Source organism: Pelecanus crispus, chromosome 13, assembly GCF_030463565.1.
Source record: "Pelecanus crispus isolate bPelCri1 chromosome 13, bPelCri1.pri, whole genome shotgun sequence".
NCBI classification, from domain to species: Eukaryota; Metazoa; Chordata; class Aves; order Pelecaniformes; family Pelecanidae; genus Pelecanus; species Pelecanus crispus.
In genome coordinates this window covers 23,075,568-23,100,243 of record NC_134655.1, presented here as the reverse complement: position 1 = coordinate 23,100,243, position 24,676 = coordinate 23,075,568, and the positions used below count along the sequence as shown (strand labels likewise).

At 47.5% G+C, this 24,676-nt stretch overlaps 1 protein-coding gene across 1 annotated transcript in view; it reads right to left on the bottom strand.

Moving 5' to 3' along the window:
- Nucleotides 1-19,654, bottom strand: part of BRWD3 (bromodomain and WD repeat domain containing 3) — a 60,249-nt gene extending 40,595 nt beyond the window's left edge. Inside the window, exons 1-6 of the mRNA XM_075720896.1 lie at nucleotides 19,618-19,654; nucleotides 19,467-19,525; nucleotides 19,277-19,306; nucleotides 18,912-18,971; nucleotides 9,416-9,566; nucleotides 6,842-6,940 (exon numbers count right to left, since the gene is read on the bottom strand). Of these exons, the coding sequence (XP_075577011.1) occupies nucleotides 6,842-6,940; nucleotides 9,416-9,566; nucleotides 18,912-18,971; nucleotides 19,277-19,306; nucleotides 19,467-19,525; nucleotides 19,618-19,654 (436 nt within the window). The remainder of the gene's footprint in view (nucleotides 1-6,841; nucleotides 6,941-9,415; nucleotides 9,567-18,911; nucleotides 18,972-19,276; nucleotides 19,307-19,466; nucleotides 19,526-19,617) is intronic.
- Between the last annotated feature and the right edge of the window lie 5,022 nt (nucleotides 19,655-24,676).

The following is a 24,676-nucleotide window of genomic DNA, read 5'->3' as shown; positions in this document are numbered from 1 at the left end:
AGCAAAATAAAAAGTTCCCACCACGACTAGAAGTTATTCCAATGTTCAATTCATGAACAAGCAACAGATACATTTATTCTATATGGATTTGGAAAGCTTGATATTAGTAACATATAATTTCCTTAAAGCAATTAGAAGAAATTTATTTTTAGAGTATAACAGTAGTTTATTTTAAGTGCTTTTTTTGTGACAAAAATCTTTCTTTGGAATGGGTTTCAGATCATATGTGAGGGTCAACAGTCTTCCACGTGTTCCCCACAAAACCTCTCTCATTATAAGCAGCAGCAGCAACATCATTGCATTTCTATGGCAATGTAATTGAAGAATAAAAAATATGTGGCACTGATGGAAAAAGCCCCAGTCAAAAGAATGGCAGGCACAAGAAAAAAAATGCAACAACAACAAATTATTTTGTATTGCTAAACCTTGGAGTCCTTGCAAGAACAGCCTGAAATCTAACTGCACAAAAACATCATGGAAAAAAGCACTGTTAGCAGTTTCACTGACGATAACGACGAATCTTTCCACTAGACAAGAAAAGGAGAAAACGGGCAGGTACGTGCCTTTGCTGGGCCACACCACCAAATGAAGATCATTACGGCCGCAGAAGACAGAAACATCCAAATTCTAATCTTTGATTTGATGCGTAATTTGAGATCATTTGGGGTATTTCATTTAAACCTATCCTAATGTATACCACTTGAATTTTTGATTTTAAAGTTTTGAGACTTTTTTCAAGGGCGCTTAAAGATCCAGCGTTGCTATGGTGGTGGGTTTGGTTGAGTCCTTGCGATAGCGGGCTCCCTGAAGAAACCCCTTATCTTCTCTACTGCACATTGGAGTAGGCAGGGCTTCACAGGAGCGGCACGAAGCTCTTTAGTGCCGCCTTTCAATCCTTTAGTTTAAAAGTATAGTGAACAACTTGACCCATTTTCTTAATTGCATCATCGTATCATTGCCTATCTACACAAAAAAGATTATGGAATATGTTAAAAAAAAATCTACAAAGTCAAGAAGCATAATTTCAAAGGGCTACTAACCCATAAGACACTTCTGTACATTTATATGGTTGAAGTATTTACACACAAGCAGAGAGATAAATGGGCGAGGAAAATAAATTGTTTCCAGATTTACAGAAAGTATATTTGCTTCTCAGTTTTATGCTCTGAAATTGGACTATTTTTAATCACTCAATACAATCGAAACACTACATACTAGAAAAAAAAAAAAAGTTGCATAAAAGGTGGAGATGCTTGCAAAAGTCATCAGGCTCCCAGCGTGACCTCATCTCCAGTCAACGTTTGTTTTTCATGTAAAAACACATATTCAGCAGTACTAAAAAAGCAAAGCACACGAAACCAAATTAATTTACTATCTACCTACTATTCAATTGATACCTGATACTGTACAGGAACTGTTAAATGGAAACTGTCTCCCCTAGCAAAGTAAAAATGAAATCTTTACCCTTTTTTCTCACCTCTTACAGGAGGGCACGGAGATTCCATAGTGATAAATGCTGTACAAAGGTACCGTCAGGTTTGCCTACACGTTATTTTGCTTACTATGTAAGTATGCCAGCTTAAAAGCTAAGTTCTTAAAAATATTACACCTCCCTTTCCCTCACACTGTGGACACTGTTATGCCAACACAGAGATGTAGTCATTTAGCAACATGGTAATTCTGCTGCGCCTTTCAGTGCTTAAATCATTTAAATACATAATAACAGTGTAATCTGCCTTTAAACAATTTCAAATGCCTTTGAACATTTTTTTTTTAATCACACAAAGAACTGCGTGAATCAAAAAGGTATATTCGCATTTCAAAAATATCCCCAGTAATCACAATACCTTCTGTGTCCTACAGTACTCCCATGCAATCCTTCTGAAAATGTACCACTGCTGCTTGTTGTAAACGACACAAAGGAAACACTCAAAGGTATAACGAGCGGTCAGGCGCCTAACTCGCCCAACCTTTCATCTGGCACTCGGCACCTAACTTTTCCAGTCGATTGCCAGACTCGCAATCAGTTCAGCTTCAGAGGATGTGAAAGTAATTTCACTTTTTTTTGTGTCTATTTCCCTATTTGCACAATAGGGACGAGACTCCTCAATCTCCCATGGATAATTAAAAAATAAAGAGCACTGCTTATGAAATGCTTCAGGCATGAGTTTCAGAGAAATACAGAACTACCATTGTGCCATAAGGAGCACCATATTTATCGCGGCAACAGCATCTTTGAACAAAAAGTAGCAAGTATTCGAGGTAGCTGACCCTCACTATAAAAATGCTTAGGGTATACCAGGAACGTATGCCGCACACACAAAGCTGTGACTGAGATCTCTGTCTTCCCACACTTTATAAACTCTCACTGCCTTGAAAGGAACTGCAAAGTAAAAACCCCCCACGAACACAAAAACAAACCAAACATCCCCAACTGCAGTTCTCGTATTTTTTGGTAGAAGATTAATACAAAATATCTAAATAGGGAATTACCCACACATGACAAAAAGCCCCGTAAAGTTTGCTTTCTTCAGTACAATGAAGTTATTGTACTCATAAAGCCTAAAAGCATTTAAAAAACCCCAATTCCCACACAGAGAATTAGCAACATAGTAGCCCTAAAAAATTTTAGCAACCTAATTACTTGCTGTACTTCACGCCATACTGGGCGTACCAGCTGCCAAGTCTACCCTCTCACTACTTCCTGCCAGGAAAAAGCTTTCAAAACTGTATTGATGTTATTTCACATAAAAAGTGAGCATATCTAGTCTTCTCGTTAAGAAAAGTCAGTCAGTTTTGCCCACAAATGGAAAGGCCTTCTTCTCAGAGGAAGTTCTTCACTTCCAGCTGCCGAAGCGCCTGCTGCCTGGGCGCAGAGATGCCACCGGTGCTGCCGCGAGAGCCGGGCTTTCCCCCAGCCTGCGCTGGGAGCAGCCTGCTCCGGCCTCAGCACCAGCGCAGCCGGCTCCTGGCACGCTGGGCAAAGCCTGGGCTTGCAGATGCCTCCTCAAGCTACCAACCTGTAGTACTGTGGTAAAATGCATGCATTTTTCTGCTTATCGCAGCCCTTGGTCCTTGAAGGTCGCACCTTAGCGCAAGTACGCGCACAGTTGCCAGGGGCAGAGGGAAGTCACATACACTGTACCGCAGAAATTCTTCAAATCACAATCTGTTCTGCTAGGGATAACAGCACAAATGTAAAAACCCTTGCAAGAAAGCTCACCTAGGAAGGGTAAAACCGAAACCCTGCAACAAGAACCCATCAGTGAAAACAAAATTTAAAAAACAATCTCCAGACATCAGGAATTACAAAGTTAAGTCACAGTTTCAGAAGGAATTAAAACATTTCAGCGTGGACAAAAGCAGCAAGCTGCAGCAGTTTTCAAACTGCTTGAATTCTTCCTCTCCCTATAAACCCTTGCCTCGCTCCATTTTTTGCAAGCAAAAATAGAAAACAGAATACTGGTATAAATGTTTGTTTTAAAAATATTTTCTCTAGTATTAAGGGTGAATGACTTCACATGGTACTATTTCACCTTTTGAAATCAGCACTATAACTTTGTAACGAGGATGTAACATTTTACATAGCCAGGACATGTGGCGAGTAAGCTGTGACCCCATCGTAGGGCCTGATCAAGCATGAAGATTGGGTACCACTCGCAGCGTGCAGAGGAAACACAAGTCTGGATTTCATAAGAGCACTAGGAAATAAACACAATTGGCTCACACATGCAAAATATCTTCTCAGAGAGTGGCCACAAAGAGAGCTAGACCCAGTAAAAGCACCAAAAGAACAAAGTGTTCCAGCTTTATAGCTGCTGACCTCATGGAACTCCTTTAGAGCAGAGAAACATCATCGATTTTCTGACCTCGTCAGAGCACTGCTCTTTGGCAGGCCTAAGGTAGCTGGATCACCTTGACTGTAAATTTCCATAGAGCTGAATTGCTTGTTCATTGAGACTATGCTGTGAACTTTCTAGTTCCAAATTTTGTGTATATTTTCACTAACAACAGTTACCCACGTAAAGATTTTCATACTCAGGGTAAAATAGCTCTAGCAATCAACTACAGAGGGAAAACAATCTTCTTTCTAATCTGCTTTGTGTTGCCTGCAAAGAAAAAAAAAGCCTCTGACAACATCAAAGTAGTATTCAAAAGCAGGTTTATCATATGTGAACAAATCCCATTGCTGAGGTACTGTATGACCAATCTTTCTATTTCTGACTGGAAGAGCACAAAGGGAGTCCCAAACACACCACTACTCCAAAACCTGCAAAGAAACAGTCTAAAAGACCGTCCTCACCGTACTCACTGTGTTATCGTGTCAGCCGCAGAAAGCTACGACAGCATTTCCCCTCCCTCTCCGCCCCCAGCAGATGACCGCAGACCTCCAAGGCTCCACACACAAACACCACGTTCCTGAGAACGGCTTCCACAGGTCAGCACTTTCTCGGAGACTCCCCCAGCCAGAAGATTCCCAGCTCTGCCCAAACACGCTGGGAAAAGGCAACACTGATTTCTTGCTCCAGTTCCACTGTGCCTGACCTTTTCTTTTGGAGTACAGATTACAAGGTCCCATCCCAACGGATGGCAAACCACTGCAGCCACCGACTCTTCCAGCTGGGAGGGCAACCACAAGCGAATCCCGTTCTCACAGCAGAAAAACACACTTAGAGCAGCAAGCTTCAATCTTTACCACTGGAAGGGAAACGATATAAGGCACGGAACTAGCAGCTAAAGGTATTCTTATTTACCTGTCTACACAGGCGATTACACAATCATCTCGCTCATGAACACACATTATTATGGGTGTCTATTACTTCAGCCCAACCACTTCAGCAAGTAATTCCAGAAAACTCAACCTGACTAAGGCAGCACAGTATGGGAATTCCCAATTACGCCAAAATATTAAAGAGGTTGGACATACTACTTCATCTTGTATTTTAAAACAAGACATACACACAGTCTGCAGCATCTGTGGCTGTCACTACTCACCAGAAAAAGCACCCATTTTGCACAAATATACACAGCAGAATTTTGTGACTTCCACCACAGGGTTAAGCATGGGGAATCCCAAAACCAAATTCCTGCCTCCTGTACAGCTTAAGTATAGGCAGCTTCTTATTTTAATCTTTATACACACTTTCCTCTCTTACCAGTAGTTTATGTATCCACACCAAGGAGAACTTACTCTTCCAGGAGCCAATACTTATAAAAATTAATTCCTGGCTACAAAAGACCCTTTTCCGTATAACACCTTTGCATTTCTTAAAAAAACAATTCAGAGGAAAACACCAAAACCAACAAATCATTCTGTTCTCTAAGTCACTAAATAGTCACCAAGCAAGCAGCACAAACCTTTGTCATGATGGCATGACAAATGCTGAAGTCCAATCTGCTAGGATGGTTCGTTAATAATACTGCATATTCCAAAAACACAGAGTCTGATTTTCTTCTTATGAAAGAACTGATCCAGGAGCCCTTACAGAAATACAACCATAGTAGCTGGGTGTGTGCAATAAATCTATAATCTAGCCTATTAGCAACCCAGCAGCCCAACTGCTAACAACCAAGTAACTGCAGAACTGGCCTAAAAGAATAAATACATAGATATGTACAGAAGTAACCATAGTAATATAGGGAAATAGTTTTCTTTTTTAATGTCCACAGTATGACTCATAAATTATCTGACAAAAGCAGGAAAAGTACTAATGCAATAGTTCCCTATGCACCAGTTCCAGCCAAATAAGCCATTTCTTTTTCACACAGAAGACCCATAATTAACTTTGCTATTCCATCACACTGCTGCCACAACACCACAGACCTTATGCAAAGCATGCTATCGATTTCAACCACAAACAGCCCAGGCTTTGTCGCTTTCGTGTCTGACGACGATTAATTTTTAGTAATGAGAGAGAAAGTGCAGAAGCACAAATAAAAGAGCAGACGTGGTAGAAACAGAAGACTGCCATCATCATCCCTACATCTCCAAAGGGACGGGAGAAACATGCATGAATGGATTCCCTAACAAACCAGGAGAAGTCTATACCTTTGCATGCTTACACGGTAAATACAGATAAACTACCCTAATAAGAAACAAATCATGACTGACAGGACCTATATTTATGCCTGCAAGAATCAAATTTGCTTGCTGTAAAAATAGTTGATGAAAGTTCAGACCATGCAAGGAAAATACTTCTCAGTTTAAGCAAAATTGAGAAGCTCTTTGATGATATGTAAGCTGAATGCCTACGTATATCTGAGTTTTGTACAAGTTCTTTATCTAACTGTGTGGACGACTGAAACTGAAGCAATACAAATGTTGGTTTGGTGATTATTTCCTTTTTGGAGAGGGATGTTGCAAGCAGTCTGTTTTCTGTCATAATCAAACTAAAATGAATTCTTGAGTCAAAAAAGTTCCCTGGGAGCCAGGCGCTTTGTTCTGGCTAAGGTTCCTGAATGAAAAGATTGTCTACATGTTCCTGTGACCGTGCCTATTCAATCTTATAAGCATATGTACATATTACGTAGGTGTATCATAAAAAAATACTCAAGCACACTGCCCTCCAAACAGGAAGCTGACGTGCAAAGCTTTTCAATGTGGCCACAATGTTTTAACATGTGTACGTACATTGTGGAAAATTCAAGCCTGAATAAAGCAAAAAGGGTTATTCTACTGTCAGTAAGAATCCTTTTTCAGACTAATTCATGGTGAAACGTCAAAAAAGCCATTAATGCAAACCCATGGTAGCATTTCAGTCAGTAAGAGTAACTTTCAGCTGGAAGAGTCATAAAAATACAGAGAAGAAAGAAAACACCTTATGTATGTTTCAAAACTCACCCACGTTTGGTGGTTTCCCATAATTTACAGGTAGTTCGGGAGGCCGGCCTCTGTGAAGAGCTGCAAACGCAGATCCTTTCCATAGTGTATGTCTGAAGTCTGTACCGGCGAGATGAACAGCAGGTTAGTGAAACAATCGGCCAAACCGGGTCCAACTGACCTATTCTTCTTAGAATCAAGAGCATCAAAGCACCACTCCCAGCATCCCAAAATAAGGTTTGGCTTTTTAACCAGTTTGTCAGAGATCTAACACTTCAAGCAGATTGCTACTCTGATTTCTAGTTCCTAAGCAATATGACTGTAAATGGTTTCAGCTTATTTTTTGCTTCATTTTGGCAAGTACAGAGTCTAAATTGATGGAAAGAATAAGAGAATGAAAAAAGTGGGTGCACTTTGCACTGAGGCAGGACAGATCTTTGGTGTGTTTTTAGTCCTTTGGCAATCCCAACACATACAGGACCTCTTCTTAGGAACCAGACATTTGCGAATACACATACACGCACACGTTTGCTCCCTGGAAGTGGGAGAAGTGAGAATTTTTTTTTCCCCCCCAATAAATCTGTTTTCCTGCAATTGCTGGCAATATGCCCTCCTTTCAGATTCTCCTCTGCACCCCACCCCCCCAAAAAAACATTGTTTTTAAAATGAAGACTTTTCTTTAAAGACTCTCCAGCTATCTGCTGCCAACTGGCCTCAGAGAGCCTTCTCTCTAGAACAATAGTGATTTTTCTGAGACTGTTCAGAGTGCCTCAGAAATTAGACCTGGACTTCTTCCATTTCTGGCCATCTGGAAGGAGAGAAATGAGCTTCCACAGTGAATAAGGACTGAAACAGAAGGCTAGTGCCACAGATTGGTGGATCTGTGTATCACCATTTAGATCTCTGAATACGAAGCGCACAAGCTTATGTGACTCAGAGAGGCTCCCGAGAGCACCTTCTGATTAAAACCCAAACCGTACCGCAGATTATTACAATGATACACATTAAAAACAGCACTCATACTTTCTAAAATAGATCAAAATAGCTATGAATACTAACGGTAAACAGAAACTTCATAGTGGTGCACATCTAGGGGAGGCAGAAATCCACATACATCAACTTTGAAAAAGGTACACTGCTTCTTATTAGTGAGTGTGGTTTACATACCAAATGGCACAATGTCACAGCACCTTTTTCCGAAGGGGAAAAAACCCTACCATAAATCTAATAGAAATCTCTTTGCAATAAATTTATCACAGGGCTTAAGAAGCACTACATCTTTCAGTGATTCACCTAGCCTCTGTCCCCTAAGTCACCTAAGAAACTTCTGTTTCCCTGCACAAAAATGTTCATTTTCTCTTTATGTTTCGGTTGCTGTTTCCTTCTAAAGATGCAAACTGAATGTGAAACGAAGAGATGTTTCTCTGCAGGCCTCCCTGCGAACCCGAAATTCTCCACCCAGTTAGAACAAAGCACAGGCAAAAACAAGACTCGGTCCCAAAACTTTGCATAAGGAAACGTGTTTGCAAACAGCACATCCCTCCAGGTGACAGCCAGTGGATCAGCAGAATGCTGCAGTCCTTGTTAGCATCAGAGTGTGACTTCACAGGATGAGGTAAATTAAGTGCTCAACTGCCACTGAAACAGGACGGTCCTGCTCTCCCATCCCTCCTCCTCTCCCAGAATGGTGCTCCTGCTGCCTGTGTCACCTCCAGCACTCTGATCCTTCCACGAGTTAATTTAATGCACTGCAACGGCGATAACAAATTTTGCGACATTTTAGCTCTCTGAATCAGCACATCACAGGATCAAATAAGTTCTGCCTCCTACCAGGAAGCAGTGGCAGGGGCATGGAGTGAGGAGGGAAGGGAGGAACCACTCTTCAATAGCAGATGGCTCTCAGATCTGTTTAGTTATAACACAAAACTCTGCTCTCGGGATCATTATCTCAAGCAGAGCAGTTTTTCAAAAGGAATAGGACCAGCGCTCTATTCATGAAAGGAACGGGGGCTTTCGTTCAAATTAACTTTAAGCAAGGACAAGCAGGAATTATCACTGAAGAATCAGTCTCACCTTCTCCCACCCTCTAAAGGCTACCCCAAATGCCACCCTGCTCATCAAGCTGACATATCTGCCTGCATGGCCAGGGAATCAAATAATGGAACAACTCAGCCTGAAAAATAGCCCGGCAAAATATATAGACTGCTGGGTTACTTCAGAGACAGGCATGTATATATGTATATGAAAGAAAACGGCTATTTTTCAGATGAATCGAATCTCTAATCCAGTTCATCACATCGTTTACACAAACACCAGTCCAACACGCTGAGAAGGGAAGGTAGGGGAAGCAAGGAACAAGATCAGGCAACTGTAAGCAAGTGCAGCTTAACATGGCATTTTCAACCAAAGAAAGATGTAAGGGGGCCGGCAATAACTGCACTCCAGCAAGACTGCAACAAGAAAGCAGGAGCTGACAAGCACAGGAGACAAACCAGGATTCGTGCAAACACACACAGATACCACAATATGAATCAAAACAAAAGGGGCTTTGATCATTAAAATAAAATTCAGTCACACATAAATTGAGAATCTTACCTTTTGCTGCCCTTAATAGAGACTGGCGCCCGACGCCTAGCAAAGTCTGCACACCTAGGACACTCTGCGGGATTTCCTTGTCTAAAAGGGGTCCAAGTCTCTCACAGATCCTAAGAAGATAATCCGGAGGGATGTGTGCATTGACAGCCACCTAAACATATAAATAACGCAGAGGTTTGAAAATTGTTTTATTCTTGCTTCTACTGGTATTTCTTTGTTTGGTTCTTATTCAAGTGTTAAAGTTACTGAAATCAAGTCTAAAACCCCTGAAAACCCCTCAAAATTAATTATACCAAAGTTGTCTTTTAAAGTGACATGGAGCGTTGAAAAAGTCAGACCCAGAAATTCCAGGTGGTAGTAGCTACAGTTGTAATTTAGGACACCCATTAATAACAAATAAAAAATCCCCAAAACTCAGAGTTCCCAGTGCAGTACTCTGATCAAACAAAGTATTGCCTGGAGACTTTTTTTTTTTAAGCCTGTTTTACCCTTCAGTTCATTCTTTTCACATATAGTGTGTCTTGCTTAGCTGAAACACCCTTGCCAGACACTCACATTACTGTAAGAAGCATATGGGCTAAAGCCTAAAAACCCTAAATATTATCCTAAAAGCAATACCGAGTCTCTGGTTTTAGGCTACTGGGAATAAGTATCTTTAAGACCCACGTGTGTAGGCTCCGCTCCTAGTTTGTCATCTCGAGAAAACATTCTTCTTTCTCCCCTTTAGACAGAGACTGTTTTCTATGAAGAGACAATAGTTTTTCCGACAGTCTGTTCAAACAGCAAATAAATTGTGCCTCATTATCCAGAATGGCCTGCACTTGCCTGACTTCTACTATATTTACTAGCTGGCAGCACAAACTCAACATCAAAGCTTATTTAGCTCCTTCAACACAGGACATATAGCCACATCCATCTCTTTTTTTAAAGATCAACAGTAAGAGGTCACTCAGCTCTTAAGCACCTGTGATTGAAGATGGAAAAAATAGTTGTATTAGAACTATTTGTAACTTTTGTATCTGTCGCAATATTAGGAGGAGATTGACATAAACCAGTTTTTTGTTTTACCAAGCCACAAACTAATGCCAAATAATACTAAAGCTGACCCGAAAGGGCCAGAAGAGTGCTCATTGTAAAGAAATAATAGCAGGCACATGCCCGCGCACACCCCTCTCTCCTCCCTGACCGCTTCAAATGTGTCCAGACACAGGCCAATACGGGCGACAGGGCTGTGAGCGCTCACCGCCCGTGCCGTTCCCTCCCGGCAGGGCAGGACAAGTTTTTGTGCAGCTGCAGTGAGCCAGAATGGTTCCCCAGCCTGGCTAAAACCACGACCAAGCTCTCCTCTGCATCAGCTCCAGTGCTCATCCACTGCAGAGGGAGCTGTTTCGGCTCCCCTGGCCAGGAACCCTCACGCGGCAGAAGAAGGGAAAGGTTTTCTGCCAGGTTTAGCAGAAGTGTCGGAGCTGGAAAGCAAGGAACAGGACCACTTCTTTTAACAGCAGAGCACCAGACAGGCCCAGCCATCCGGCCTACCCAGATCCCAAGGATATGCCCAGCTCCTGCCCCGGCGCACCGGAGGGAGCGGCACGCATCAGGAAGGAGGAAAAGGTAAGCACCTCACTCAGACCTGCTGCCAAAACATTGTTCACTGAACTATGTCATCAAACAGATTATTACTGCATGTCATTGGGAAATCGTTCGTTCCAATTGGGCAACAGCAGTGGTGCTACGGGGCCCAGCGCAGTGAGTCATGTGTTGTATAATGTAATGACCCGCATCACAAGCAGGAGCTACACCAGCCCACAAATAAGATTTTAACCAAACCAAACCAAACCAAACAAAAAGAAAAGGCTTTTCTAATGATGCATACAAATGATCATTTAACTAAACCCAGCCAAAAACTCTTCCAATCTGAATGGAAACTCTTACAGAAGAGAGGCAGGCTTCTCCACACATCCCTTCCGTCACCGCACATTAAAGATACAGCTCCGGCCTTTTAATGGAAACAGAAGAATCGCATCTCTGCAGGGAAGATAAACCTGACGACTGCATTAACATGGTCCCATTCCATGACTTTTCATACTGTAAGCATCAAGGAATAACCCCGCAAAAGCTCTCTTGCACCGACCGGTTTCTCCAGCCATTCAACTTTTCTTTTTTTTTTTTTCCCCAAATTATATTGGTACCTTCCCAATTGTACAGCCAGTGAACTTCAGTGTATAATCATGAATTGTCTTTCATTGTAAATTACATGATTTAACAGAAGTCGAAATGAGATAAAAGGATTATCCAAACTTTTGTATTTGCCTACCGTCCTTACTCATTCCGGAAACATTACAAATGTGTTCATGCTACAAAATATTTTATTCCTTCAGTATGTAAGGGATCCGAAAGGATCTGAAACAAAGGCAATTCTAAAGAGAGAATCTGCAATTTAATAAAATCTGAGTAGGAAATTCTTTTTTACATCTCTGATAATTAGTAACGTGCTTCTCAGTCAACAATTGCCAATTCTAGCAATTTACCAAGCTTAAGATTAAAAGATTAAAAAGAGAAAGAGTAACCAATCCAGAAGCAGTGGAATTTTACATTTTACTTCTAGGGTAAGAAAAAACCCCAAATCATACCACACTCTCTGGAAATCTGAAATCTCACAGAAAGTCCAAGCCATTCTCCTAGTCTAACGCAGCACAACGTTCCCTTTTCACGCAGGAGCGCGCTGGTTTTGCAGTATCACCGCTATTCTACGTCTAGAGAGAGGTGCTGAATTAAGCCTGGCAGCAAATATCCTACTGCAGAGACAGCACAAGTGATTCAACGAGCGGTCCTGATTAACTCAGTGCATCTACTCAGAAATGGAAAGGGACTTTGTTGCTTAAAGATCCGCAGATTAAGCCACAGTTTTATAAAGAAGAGCAAAGGGAGCGCCCATCAGCACATGTGCGGACCGGCCAGCGTTCAAAGATGAAAGATGGATGCGCCGGAGTGGCGGAGCACGAGGCAGTTATCTGCACGTGCCTGGTGGTAATTTGCCTGGGACATCCAGACGTTAAGCAGCTCAGGATACCAGACATCTGCTTGATCGCCGCCCAGACCAGAAGAGTTGGCAAATCCATCGTGGAGCCAGAGTTAAATCGGCACAAGTGAGCTGCTGAAGCATCTAGATTTTTGTGCGCAGTTTTATTAGGCTGTAAACTTTTCTAAGCGACGTTTAATGCGGAGCATATTGCACAGACTAGGCACGTATCAAAGTGACCGCTCACTTTACTAACGCGCCCTACTCACCAGATTTGCCACCTGCAATCAGCACCATGCCATACTAAAGAAGAAAGGCTCTATCACACTTCTGTCCCTGCACATTTTCAGGTTTCTACAAGCCAGAACAGCCCAAATAAGTGGCCCTTAATCTGAATTATTATCACTGTTGGTATTACCAAACAGCTACACAGGCAGGCAGCAATAGCAGCAAACTCTCCTGGAGATTTTTTTTTCCCATAATAACTTCCAGATAAAATCCTTAAACTGCAGCCCAGAGCAAAACAAGCAATTCTATTTTCAGGTGCCCAAAAGAACTTGAAACAAAAAACCTTCCTTCCACTTCTGCGTGAGATAGCTGTAAACGGATTTTAAGTATCTTTCCAAAACGCAAAGCTGCAAACATACAGCTGAGAAAAACAAAGTCTCACAGATCAGATTTTCATTAAAAGAAGGAAGGAAAAAGGCAAAGTTTAGCATCAGTTATAGCCACACCTCTTCGTGTGTGCTAGTCCAAACCCCATACGGCAAAATTAAACAACGGCAAGGATATTATCACCTCCTCAAATATATTAGAAAATGTTTTTAGACTATTAGAAAACATCTTAGAAAATAATTAGAAAACGAGAAAAAAATCAGAGGCGAGGAATACAGGTCAAAAACATGCTTAACAAGAGCTTTTAAAAGAGCATGTTAAAATAAAAATAAAATAAATAAATAAAGCTCTTAAATAAAAGAGCTGTAAACGTGCTAAGCGAGAGCAAGTTCCGCACCCTGGGACAAATTATAAAGAGAAAAATGTTCTGTCGCCTTAAGATGTGAAAGACCCTAAAAAAGGTTAAAATGTGACAGCACAAGAATGCCACAGTACTACGGAAAAGTTCCCTGACAGAGTAACCACACAGGTCTTAGGGATCTAAAAACTTCCAAGAATTGGGTAGTGAAGCCGTCCTTTTAGAAAAAAAAATAAATCTACATAAACAGCCATGGGTGAATGTAACAGAGTCACGACTGCTTGAACCAGTATGCAAATAAGTTGCTACAGTGATAAGCAGCTGCCAGTAAAGAGCTTTTAGTAAAGTCTCGTCAGGGCTAGGAGAAAGTCATACCCCTAAACGTGTTTCTGCTTCTGTTGTTGGAAGCTTTACCAGGTAATCTCAAAGACCGCTGGGCTAAGGGTCCTCACTGCCCAGCGAAGGCGGCAGGCAAGAAGCTTGTCGATCCCGGAAACAAACAGACAAAATCCCCTGGTATGACTGCTGACAATTTCTCCTCCAAGGAAGGTTTCAATGAACAGGAAACAAACAAACAAAAAAATAGACTCTTCGTGATTACTGCTTCTAATGAGATGCCTGTCTTCCCAGGGATTGGAACCAGATAGCTCGGAAATGTCTCTTCTGGGAAGCCCGGCGAAACATTGCTTCCAAGCGCAGACTACATTTGACGCAAGAGCTGCGTAATGGCAACGCAGGCAGCGACGCAGACCTCCGAAGGCTCCTTCGTGCCCCGTTCCCGGCAGGCAGGCAGGCAGGCAGGCCGTTGTGCATCAGCGGCAGATTTCTAACCTCTAGGCCATCGTACGACACTTCTCTCATTTGCCACGATGACAATCAATGACGAATCAATTGACAACTGTATCAAAAAGCAGCAGAGGAGACCAAGAGGACCAAGGCAGCTGAGCAAGCAGGAAATTACTCAAGACCTCAAATATGGAATCTCAGTAAAAAGGAAGCTCAGATACTGGACTTGCACAAGATGTCAACAGTGTGCAAATACACATGGATTTAAAAAGCCATTACCCACTCGGTTTCCCCAGAGAGAACGGGTTGGAACTACCATACTACCAGATGACATTCTCCTGAGGTGACAAAACGGTAACCTCTCTCCGCTGCTAACGCTGGGATTGGCAATTTCTATAAATAACAGCACCTCAGACTCATAGCTAGTTTTAAATCAATGCAGATGGGCAAGGCAGAAACTCAAAGCCAAATCCCATAAGCTGTTCCATACCAGCACAGCCGCTCACGGATACAAATTCTCCACTGTCCAACAATAGCTGATTTTCTGTTTTTCCTGAAATTACACATATCTTCAGCACAAAGACCAAAACAGGCTGAGCCAGAAGAGACAGCCCATCAAAAAGTTCTTGAAAACCAGACCAGAGCCAGTCGTCTTTATCAGGAATAAACAAAGATAATTTCGAACTGCAGTACACTGGAGACTGTTCTGATTATCTGACTCGGTTCAGCTTGACTCGTCTGTACAACAGCTGACTCCACACTGAACTGCTGCGGTTCATTTAAAATAGGAGTACTAATTGCGTGCAAGTTTGACATACTTCAGGCCTTCATCGGGAGAGCGAGGACCCTCCCCTTTACAAACACATTTCATGTCTCAAGACCACCAGCAGTCAATAACAAAGTAAAAACCGCTTTGAGGTACACCTGGGCGATTACCTAGACAGCCAGCCACATGTTGCACATAAGGAGTACTCCAAAGTGGAAATGAGAAAGACAAAGGGAACACAAACGCACGTCAGCTAGCATTCTCTGCGTGGTTTTGCTCGCTAGATACGATTCTTATCAGCGTGTCTTAAATTACTCTTCTGCCTTACGGTGCCTGAACATTTAAAGTAAAAGACCAAGTTCAGATAGAAAGGAAAAAGAAATCTCAACAGAGAGTTTTCAGATCTTGACTAAAAGCTCGAGTGAAGTGGGAGTAAACATTCCCTAGATAAAAGCCACCTAGAGTAGGCGATTTGGTTGTTACATCTTTATTGTTTCCAAAAGCCCTCAGAGCAAGAACAACACACTCAATGGCAAGAGTATCAGCATGTTTTCTGAAAAATACCGACACTAACCTGAACAGTCAAACAGAGAATGGAAAACAAAGTTGAAACCTCAGCGACTAGAACAAGAAATACTTTGTCAGGTTTGCCAACGCAGAATATTGGGCAAACAAACAAAGAAAAAAAATCAGACTTCTCCGGGTTTGTAAACCCTCTCTTTGGGTTCGATTACCTCAGGCCTGCCTGACCAGTGTAGCTGCAACACCAGGCAGAGATTGCACCCGAATTTGGTTTTCTGTCTGTAAGTGTTCAAAAAGGAGAAACGGGTAGAAAAAACTTCATCTCCAATTGCTAGCATCTATAATTTAATTTTGGCTCATTATCTGACTGAGATAATTAAAACGAAGGTCAGAGTTATTTGTGTTCTTCACAACCCTGGCTTTGTGCTAAACATGACATTCAGGCCTCTAGCGCCGAGGCCGAGTAGTTCAGGTTAATATACAATCACACGCAACCCAAGGTCCAAATTCCAAACACATCAGACCGTAAGCAACGAGAGGGAGAAAGGCCCTTCTTCAACATCCTCAACAGCGAAAGCTTCAGTCTGAGGATTAATAGAGAGAAGCTCAGTTCACCCTACCTAGCATCAACCTGTCTTGCTGTAAGGATTCATTTATCGTCCTGTTCCTTACTGTAAAGCATGATAAACAGTTAAATAATACTAGACAAAAAGGCAGCCTAAAAGGATTGATTACTGCTGATTAGTATAAGACGGAGGAAAAAATCTTATACTTAATTTTGATAATTCTATACAGAGAGAAGCAATTTCCCATCAATTCCAAGCCTCACTTTACAACAGTTTGTCTCCCGCTTCTGAAATTTTAAAGAAAAGTACATGGTTTCAACAATGCCATCCAATACACACAAAAAAAAAGGTTTTAAGGCTTTTCTATTCGTGCCCCAGAGAACGAAAGGAAAAAACATATACATTAATGTAACTGACTAAGCAAAACCAGTATGTTTGAAATCAGACTTCATACTGCCACTGTTAATATTCCTCTCTGGTACCGGGTGCAGTCGCAAGCTAAACCTGAGACAGCCTACGGTTAGATTTCAGCTTCTCTAGGAAGACCGTACAGCATTAAAATGTATTGAATGCAGTACTTACTCTGTGCCTGCTCACTCAATATACAGTCCCGGAATTATCCACAAGAGGTATGATGAAGCATAACATTCATCTTAAATTCTTAATACCCTTTGGAAAGGGAAAGCCAGCAGGTACAAATGCCTCGTCTGGATACAGGGAGCTCTCCCATCTGCATCTCAGCTTCTACAATGTTGCTAATGTGGAAAACTAACTCTTAAGCAAGCTACGAAGCAGTTTGAGCAACAGTCACGTCAAAATCCCGCATCACCATTGCACTGTGCGAGATGGGAAAGGCAAGGACGTACTTTCAGCTCCTTTCAGGTGAGGGGACAGGGGTGATCACACGGATGCAGTGGATCAATATTAGAAAAGGTATTAGCAAGTTTACAGCATTCTGACTGCAAAGTGCTACATCGGCGCCAGATGTTATTACCCAGAGCTCCTCGGAAGGAAAACAAGGCCGTTTGCACCCGTCGGAAACAAATCGAAATGACTTTTCAGCACCGCTGCTCTCAGAGGAGGCCGGTAAGAAGCCGCGCATCCCGCGGCCGGGCCGGAGGGTGGCCATCCCCACGCACCGGGCCCGAGGGCGGCCATCCCCACGCACCGGGCCCAAGGGCAGTCATCCCCACGCACCGGGCCCAAGGGCGGCCATCCCCACGCCATCCCCACGCACCGGGCCCGAGGGCGGCCATCCCCACACACCGGGCCCGAGGGTGGCCATCCCCACGCACCGGGCCCAAGGGCAGTCATCCCCACGCACCGGGCCCGAGGGCGGCCATCCCCACGCACCGGGCCCGAGGGTGGCCATCCCCACGCACCGGGCCCGAGGGTGGCCATCCCCACGCACCGGGCCCGAGGGTGGCCATCCCCACGCACCGGGCCCAAGGGCGGCCATCCCCACGCCATCCCCACGCACCGGGCCCGAGGGCGGCCATCCCCACACACCGGGCTGGAGGGTGGCCGTCCCCACGCACCAGGCCGGAGGGCGGCCGTCCCCACACCATCCCCACACACCAGGCTGGAGGGCAGCCATCCCCATGCACCAGGCCTGAGGGCGGCCATCCCCACGCCCCAGGCCCGAGGGCAGCCATCCCCACGCCATCCCCACGCCCCGGGCCCGAGGGCAGCCGTCCCCACGCCATCCCCACGCCATCCCCATGCCCCAGGCCCGAGGGCAGCCGTCCCCACGCCATCCCCACGCCATCCCCACGCCCCGGGCCCGAGGGCAGCCGTCCCCACGCCATCCCCACGCCATCCCCACGCCCCGGGCCCTCGGCAGCGCAGAGCCGAGCCCGCCTTTCCCAACGACAGATATTCACAGGCCTGGGGTCTACCAGAAGTAGCCACTCCATACATTTCACCGGCATTTAATACTTTCAACCTTACGTTTCCTAAAAAGCCCTTGTTTGTTTGTTTGTTTTGCCCACGCTGGAGCAGGCCCAGCCGCCCGGCTGAGGCGCAGCTTGCGGCCCAGGCTGCGGCCGGCGGGCCCTGAGGCGGCCCGGCAGCTCTGCCCGCCGACGGGCCCGCCGGCACGTCCACATGCCACCCCCCGGGGCCGGGCCACGACAGGAACCCGCTCCCGCCGGCCTCCCCCAGCCCACGGGTGCCCGCGGAGCGCTGTGTTTTGCCCACGCTGTCGCCTCCCCCTCGGCGGGGGCAGCCGCGGGGGAAGGGGGGGGGGGGGGCTGTCGAACCGGCGCCCCGTGAGGCGGCGGGGGCGCGGGGGGCTCCGCCGCCGGGCTGCCCAGAAGCCGGCCGAAGCGCCCCGGCGTCGCAGGCCCTGCAGGCCGCGGGGGAGCGGCCCCCGCCCCGGCTGAGAGCGGCGGCGGGCGAGGGGCGCGGAGGGCGGCGGCGGGGCGGGGGGCGCGGGGTGCCGGTGCGCCCCCCCACCCCCGCCGCCCTCCCTGCCAGTTCCTCCGCGGCGCCGCAGCCAATCAGCTGCCGCCTTCCATCGCCTCCCGCCGCTCTCCGGCTTGTAAGACGCGGCGCCATTCGCCGGGCTGGGCCCCGGTACGTGCCCTCAGATAACCCTCCCGGCCCCACAATAACGCGCCGCAGCCCGGCAGCACCGAGCGGCCCCCGCCGCCGCCCCGCTCTGTGTGTCCGGCCCCGGCCCGGCCGCGCCTCCCCTCCCCTCCGCACCCCCGCGGGCCGGCGGCAGCCGCGGCCTCGGCGGGGCGCAGCCCGCAGCCCCGTGAGGGAGGACGGGCGGGGAGCGGCGGCGGGGCCGGCGGCGGCGGCTTGGGGAGGGGTGGGGGGGAGCTTGTCGGGGAAGTCGGGAGTGGAACTTGGCTCACCAGGTCCTCGAAGCTCCGGCGGTGCTCCTTGCCCTGCCAGTCCAGGCGCCGGGGGATCAGCTGCGGGAGGGAGACGGGGAGGAGGGACGGGGACGGAGGCGGCCGTCAGACCCCGGCCGGCCCCGCGCCCAGCGAGCCCTCCCCGGCCGGGCGAGGGGAGCCCCCGCCGGTGCCAGCCCACCCCCGGGGAGGAGCCCCTCCGCCGCTGCCCCCGGCCCCGCCGCCCGCGCCGGGGGCTCCCGCGGGGTCTCCCGCGGCCCCGGGAGGCGATGGGCTGGGTTAGACGGGGCAGGGCAACCCCCGAACCCCCCCCCCCCCCCCCCGCCCCGAGGGCTTCCCCCGTCCCGCCGCGGCAGGCGCCTGACCTGGTGCTCCTCCAGCTCCTCCACCAGCACCTGGGGAGAGACGGACGGACGGACAGACAGACAGACAGACAGACAAAGGACGTGAGCCCGGCGCCCCGCAGCGCAGCGGCTCTCCCGCCCGCCGCCCTCCCCGTGCCCCGTCCCGTCCCCGCCCGCCCCGGCCCGGCCGCAGCCCCCGCTCCCCGCTCACCTGGGCGGATTTCTTGCAGGGTCCGGACTGCAGGAACCGGGCGATCAGGTAGTAGAGCTCTGCGGAGGGGCGGGGGGAGAAGGGGACACGGTTACAGCGGGGCGGGCGGCCGGCGGGGCGGAGGGCAGCCCCCGCCGCCAGCGATACCCACCGGCTTCCAGCTGGGTCGGGGCGGCCGCCGTCGCCATCCTCCTCAGGAGGCCCGAGGGGGAGGGGAGGTGGCGGATGGCGCCCCGGGGAGACGCCGCTCCTACTGCGGCCGAGCCCCCATGGAGGAGCCCCGCTGGCCGTGCGCGGCGCTGGCCCGGCTGCGGCTGCCGCCCGGGCTCAGGGCATCGCCGCCCGCCCCATGGATGTCCCGGCCCCGGGCAGCCGCCGAGCGCCGTGCAGGGCGCGCCGCCCGCCGCAAGGGGGCGGTGCGCGGCTTCGCGCGAGGGGGAAGCGGCGCGGGGAGGGGACGGGGCGGAAGCGCGGCCCCCTCAGGCCGGAAGGGCGTGGCGGTGACGCACGGCGGGGGGCGGAGCTCTGCCCTCAGGCGACACTTCCGGCCGGGCGCTCGGGGAGGCGGTGGCGGAGGCGGCTGGGCCGCGCCCGGGCCTTGCGGCCTCCCCGCCGGGGCCGCCGCCGCGACGGGAGGGCGAGAGCCTGGCTGCCCCGCCCCGCCGCCCCGGGGGGAGCCTGCCCGAGCTCCCGCGCCTTCGAGGCGGCCTCCTGCCGGGAAGCGGCTGGGAAATGGGAGACCCACGGAGGCGCGGAAAATAAGTGTGTGTTTTCCAAACAAAAAAACAGCAACAAAACGCCGGGATTTGGGAATCTTTCCCTTCTCGCCAGGCGTGAGGGAGGGGGCAGCGACAAGCGTGGAGCGCACGCGTGTTGCGTGGCAGGGAAACACGCCTGGATGGAGAGGTGGAGGTTGACGAGTCGTGCTGGCTCCCGTTGAGAGAGGCCAAGCCGTAGGCAAAGGTCAGAGGAGGCACTTTATTAGGTATGGAACAGCCGTATGGCGGCGTGCCGGCGGTACAGAAAAATCTGGGGTTTGGGCTGCATTCATCAAATCACTTAATCCGCTGTAAACGTAGACAAAAGCGCACAAGACAAAGTGTTGGGACACAGGTAGCTGGTGTTTGGCGACGTGGGAAGTCTCTCGATGTTCAGAGGAGCCGTTGCGCACCTGAGGTGGAGCGGCTGTTGCCAGCGTGTCCTCGCCTCGGCGTGTACGGTTGTCGGGGCGCAGTCCTGCCAAGGTCACTGAATGGAGGGCGTTGGGTGGCTTGAGGAGCCAGATTAAAGTTTTTTGCTCCTAGGGTCCAGGAAATGAAAATACAATTGATACAGCACCTGCTCCCTTCAAGGGAAAAAAGGTTCAATATCAGTCACTGTAGAAACTCTTAAGGGAAACAAATTCTTTTTCCATGGGAAGCATCCTGTCAAAGCTCCAGAAATTTCTGTCACTTCAGCGCTAAGTTGGTAAAACATATTAAGTGAATTGGCGGCATTCTTCAGTGGAGAATTGTGTTTTGCCACCATAAATACCTGGCATTTGGTATTAGAACGCCCTGAGCCTCTGCAGTGTAACGATCGCTGTCATAACTGGAAAATAAAAAAAGACAGCTCCTCTTCATGCTTTGAATACCAAGAGCTGAATCATCGTAAATCGATGCCGCTGAAACATTTAAGAATAAATTCATTTTCAGCATATGTTTATAGCATCTACTCATGACTAGGCTTTCTGTGAAGCGCTGTTTCATAGTTCTTCCTGCTGTTCCCATTGGGATGTGGCCCTTTCCGCTGGCAGCCTCTTCTCAGGGTGCTTCAAGGTACCCGACCGAGCGCCAGTAGCTCTCTGGAGAAGGAGTCGGGTACTTGACATTCAGCTGCTCCGCATAATCCGTCTGTATTCGCCTACCCCTTCATACAGCTGTGGAAGTTGTTTAGTTGGTGCCAGGAGCTGGGATTAACTGGGTGATGCGTAGATCTCATTTCTTAGAATCATTGAATCATTTAGGTTGGAAAAGACCTTTAAGATCATCCAGCCCAACCATTAACCTAACACTGTCAAGTCCACCGCTAAACCAGTTAAGGGTAGAGTAGTAATTTCATGTTTCCTGGCTTGGTGGCTGGATTATTTTTTAATTAAAGTAAAAACTAGGAATTACCAAGGTTGGAAAGGATTTCTAAGATCATCAGTCCAACCATCAACCCAACACCCCCATGCCCACTAAACCATGTCCCAGAGTGCCACCTCTGCCCGTTTTTTGAACACTTCCAGGGATGGGGACTCCCCCACCTCTCTGGGCAGCCTGTTCCAACGCTTGACCACTCTTTCAGTAAATAAATTTTTTCATAATATCCAATCTAAATCTCCCCTGACGCAGCTTGAGGCCATTTCCTCTCATCCTATCGCTTGTTACTTGGGAGAAGAGACCAACACCCCCCTCACTACAACCTCCTTCATCCTCTGAAGTTCTCAAGCTGCTAATGAGAGTTTAAATATTAAAAAAAAAAAAAAAATCGCTCACCACGGTAGCTCTTGGCATCTCTTTTAAGGCAGGTTGATTGATCAGCTCATCACTAGCAGAGATGCAAGGTGCCGCTTTACCAAGCTGCAAACCTCAGCTCTAGTGGCTTTCCGCTAGTAACAGCTCTCCCACCTTTCCAGCATTGCACCGGAGCCTCTGAAGTTACAGCACGGGTGCTTCCTGTGCGAGAGAACAGCGTAAAACTGCAGTCCTCAAAATAAATTGCCAGCTAGGAGAAAAACAGCCTGATAGTCACTGTCTTTAGAGGTAGTCTTTCTCCCACCTGTCTTCAGAACTGAGTTGCAAGCTCATCTTTTATGCATGACGGGAATGCAAAGGAAAAAAAAAAAAACAAACCACGGATGATGTTTTGTCATATGCCCTGAAAGTGCATATCAATCTTTCTGAGCTAAATAGAATTCTGTGTCAAGAGAAAACACACCACGATAAATATGGTATAGCACCAGGTCCTGCTGTATTCTAGGGCTAACGGTTGCCTAATATATTTCTTTATGGAGATGGCGTGTTGCTTTGGCACCTTTTGGTGAGTGCCTTACTCAACCTCTCTACTTGTGATTTGCTTTTATTTGAGCTTGGGGGTGGCAACACGCGAAGCTGTGCCACCACGATAGGCAGAATTATTCTTTTAGGGCCTATCTAGAGCCCATGGGGATTTCTACAGTAACTAAAATGGGCTCTTGGATCGAAAGCCTGGCATAGAAAACGCTCCCGAAGTAAGCTCATCTGTCCCTCGCTTGTGTCCTTCCCACACCGTTCTGACTGGGAGTCTCGCCACGCGCGGTTTGCCTAAGTGCTTGTAAACAACACGGCCTCCCAGCCCAACGCTCGGAAGCGCTCCGTGTTGGAAACGCTGCACCCTCATCGCGGCTCGGATGGATTCGTGCATCGACAAGGGAGGAGCGCCTTCGTAATCGCCCAACTATTTGTTATGGCTGTGTTGCAGAGCACAGGTACGCAGAGTAGGGCATCCCGCATTCGGGTCAAGTACAAACAGTGTTAGTCATGCCCGAAACAGCCGTTGTGTAACTTGGCCAGAGTCCTCCAGCGCGATCACGGCTGTGGTTTACAGCTCTGCAGTGACTCCCAAGCCTCTTCCCGTGTTGCTGGTTCCTTGGCACCTCAGCTTCCTGTCGTTAACATTTTCCCAGTTGCTTTATTATTCCCTAAGGCTGCTGTACGGACTGCGATCGATACCTCTTCCCACTTCTCCCAGGTTTTCCCCTTAAGGAGTCATCCGTCTGGTGAGTAATGCCCATCTTCAAGCGTAGCTTTCGCTCCCGGGAGCACACTGCAGCCGCACGCAGATCTTGCAGCTCCGTGACTCATCTCTTTCTGGATCTCTCTGCATCCAAGCGGCAGCGTGCTGGGGGATGATAGTAAATCTAGTGAAAGCAAGATTTTATGGTTGTGCTTATTCATCCTTCTCCAAAGCAGAACTCCATTGTGTAAATGCCAACAGCAGCAGTGGCACCGAGTGGCGAAGAAGAACGTACGAACCGGCGTGGTAATCTTTGCTAATGAACAACAGAGCTATTCAGAAGTAGAGATGCTTTAAGGAAGAAGCTGGATTGTAACAGTTTCTTTTGATACGGCTCTTTAAAAGCAAAAATAAATAAAAATGCAAGCCTTTAAAGGATTTTAGGAGTAGAAACCTTTTGATAAATGCATGCTCGCACACCGTCCCGCAGAGCGGAACCGATCCCATTCTGCCGTGGCCAAACTTGTCAGACCTTGCAGGTTTACCTGCCTCTCCCCCAGGCCTCCTGGCAAGGCAGGGTGCAGATTATCAGAAACCTGTCTGATCCGTAGAAAACCCCAGAAGGCAGATAACAAGTGCTGAACCTGTACCGGGGGAATATCTCGGAGACTTATCGCTCTGAAAGAGATCTTGCTGACGTTATAGAGGTGGGTCACGGGTGAGGCTGATTTGCAAGATTTTCATTTCGTGCATGTGTCTGCATTTTTCATACTTCCACAGGCTCGCTTCATTCTGCCTTTCTACCTTCTTACTACTATCTCTTGTTACTATTAGGTCCCTGGCTCCTCCGCATAGCACCTCTGCGTATGCGTGTTACTCCAACCAAAAACCTGTGTGGGGAAAAAGCCCTCAGAAAAACTGCTTCATACTTCTGCCGTTGTGCCGTTAACTTACCCAAACCACTTTTAACATTAAGTAAATGTGATTAACCTGATGCACCTTATCCCTCTGAAAAGCCCCGTTCTGACAGCTCTTGCCGGTAATATTCAAATACCCATCGCTTCCATGCGTTTGGTATTGCAGAAGCCTCTCAGCACTTAAAAATAAGCTGGTTTCCAGCTTTTCGCCTCTTTCTGGTTCACCCAGGGCTGCAGTAGTGCTTGCGCTTGGTGTGCTCTTCATACCTTGGCCGCTGGCAGCCTGTACATCTGCTGTGAAATGGTCCATCGCATCCTGTCGCTGTAGTTGTGAGTCAATGCAAGCCAGCAGAGTTTACCCTGTTTCATTTGACTACAAAATTAAATGAAATTCCCCATAGTCAGCTTGTAACACCAGGTAGATGTGTGTCTCTCGTATTTTATTTATCATTATACTGTCCCGATGAGTCAAATTCTGACTTCCTTTCACATAGTGTAAAAACATGATTGCAGTTTTTCACAACCAGACTTAAATGTACAGTTGCAAATGGAAAA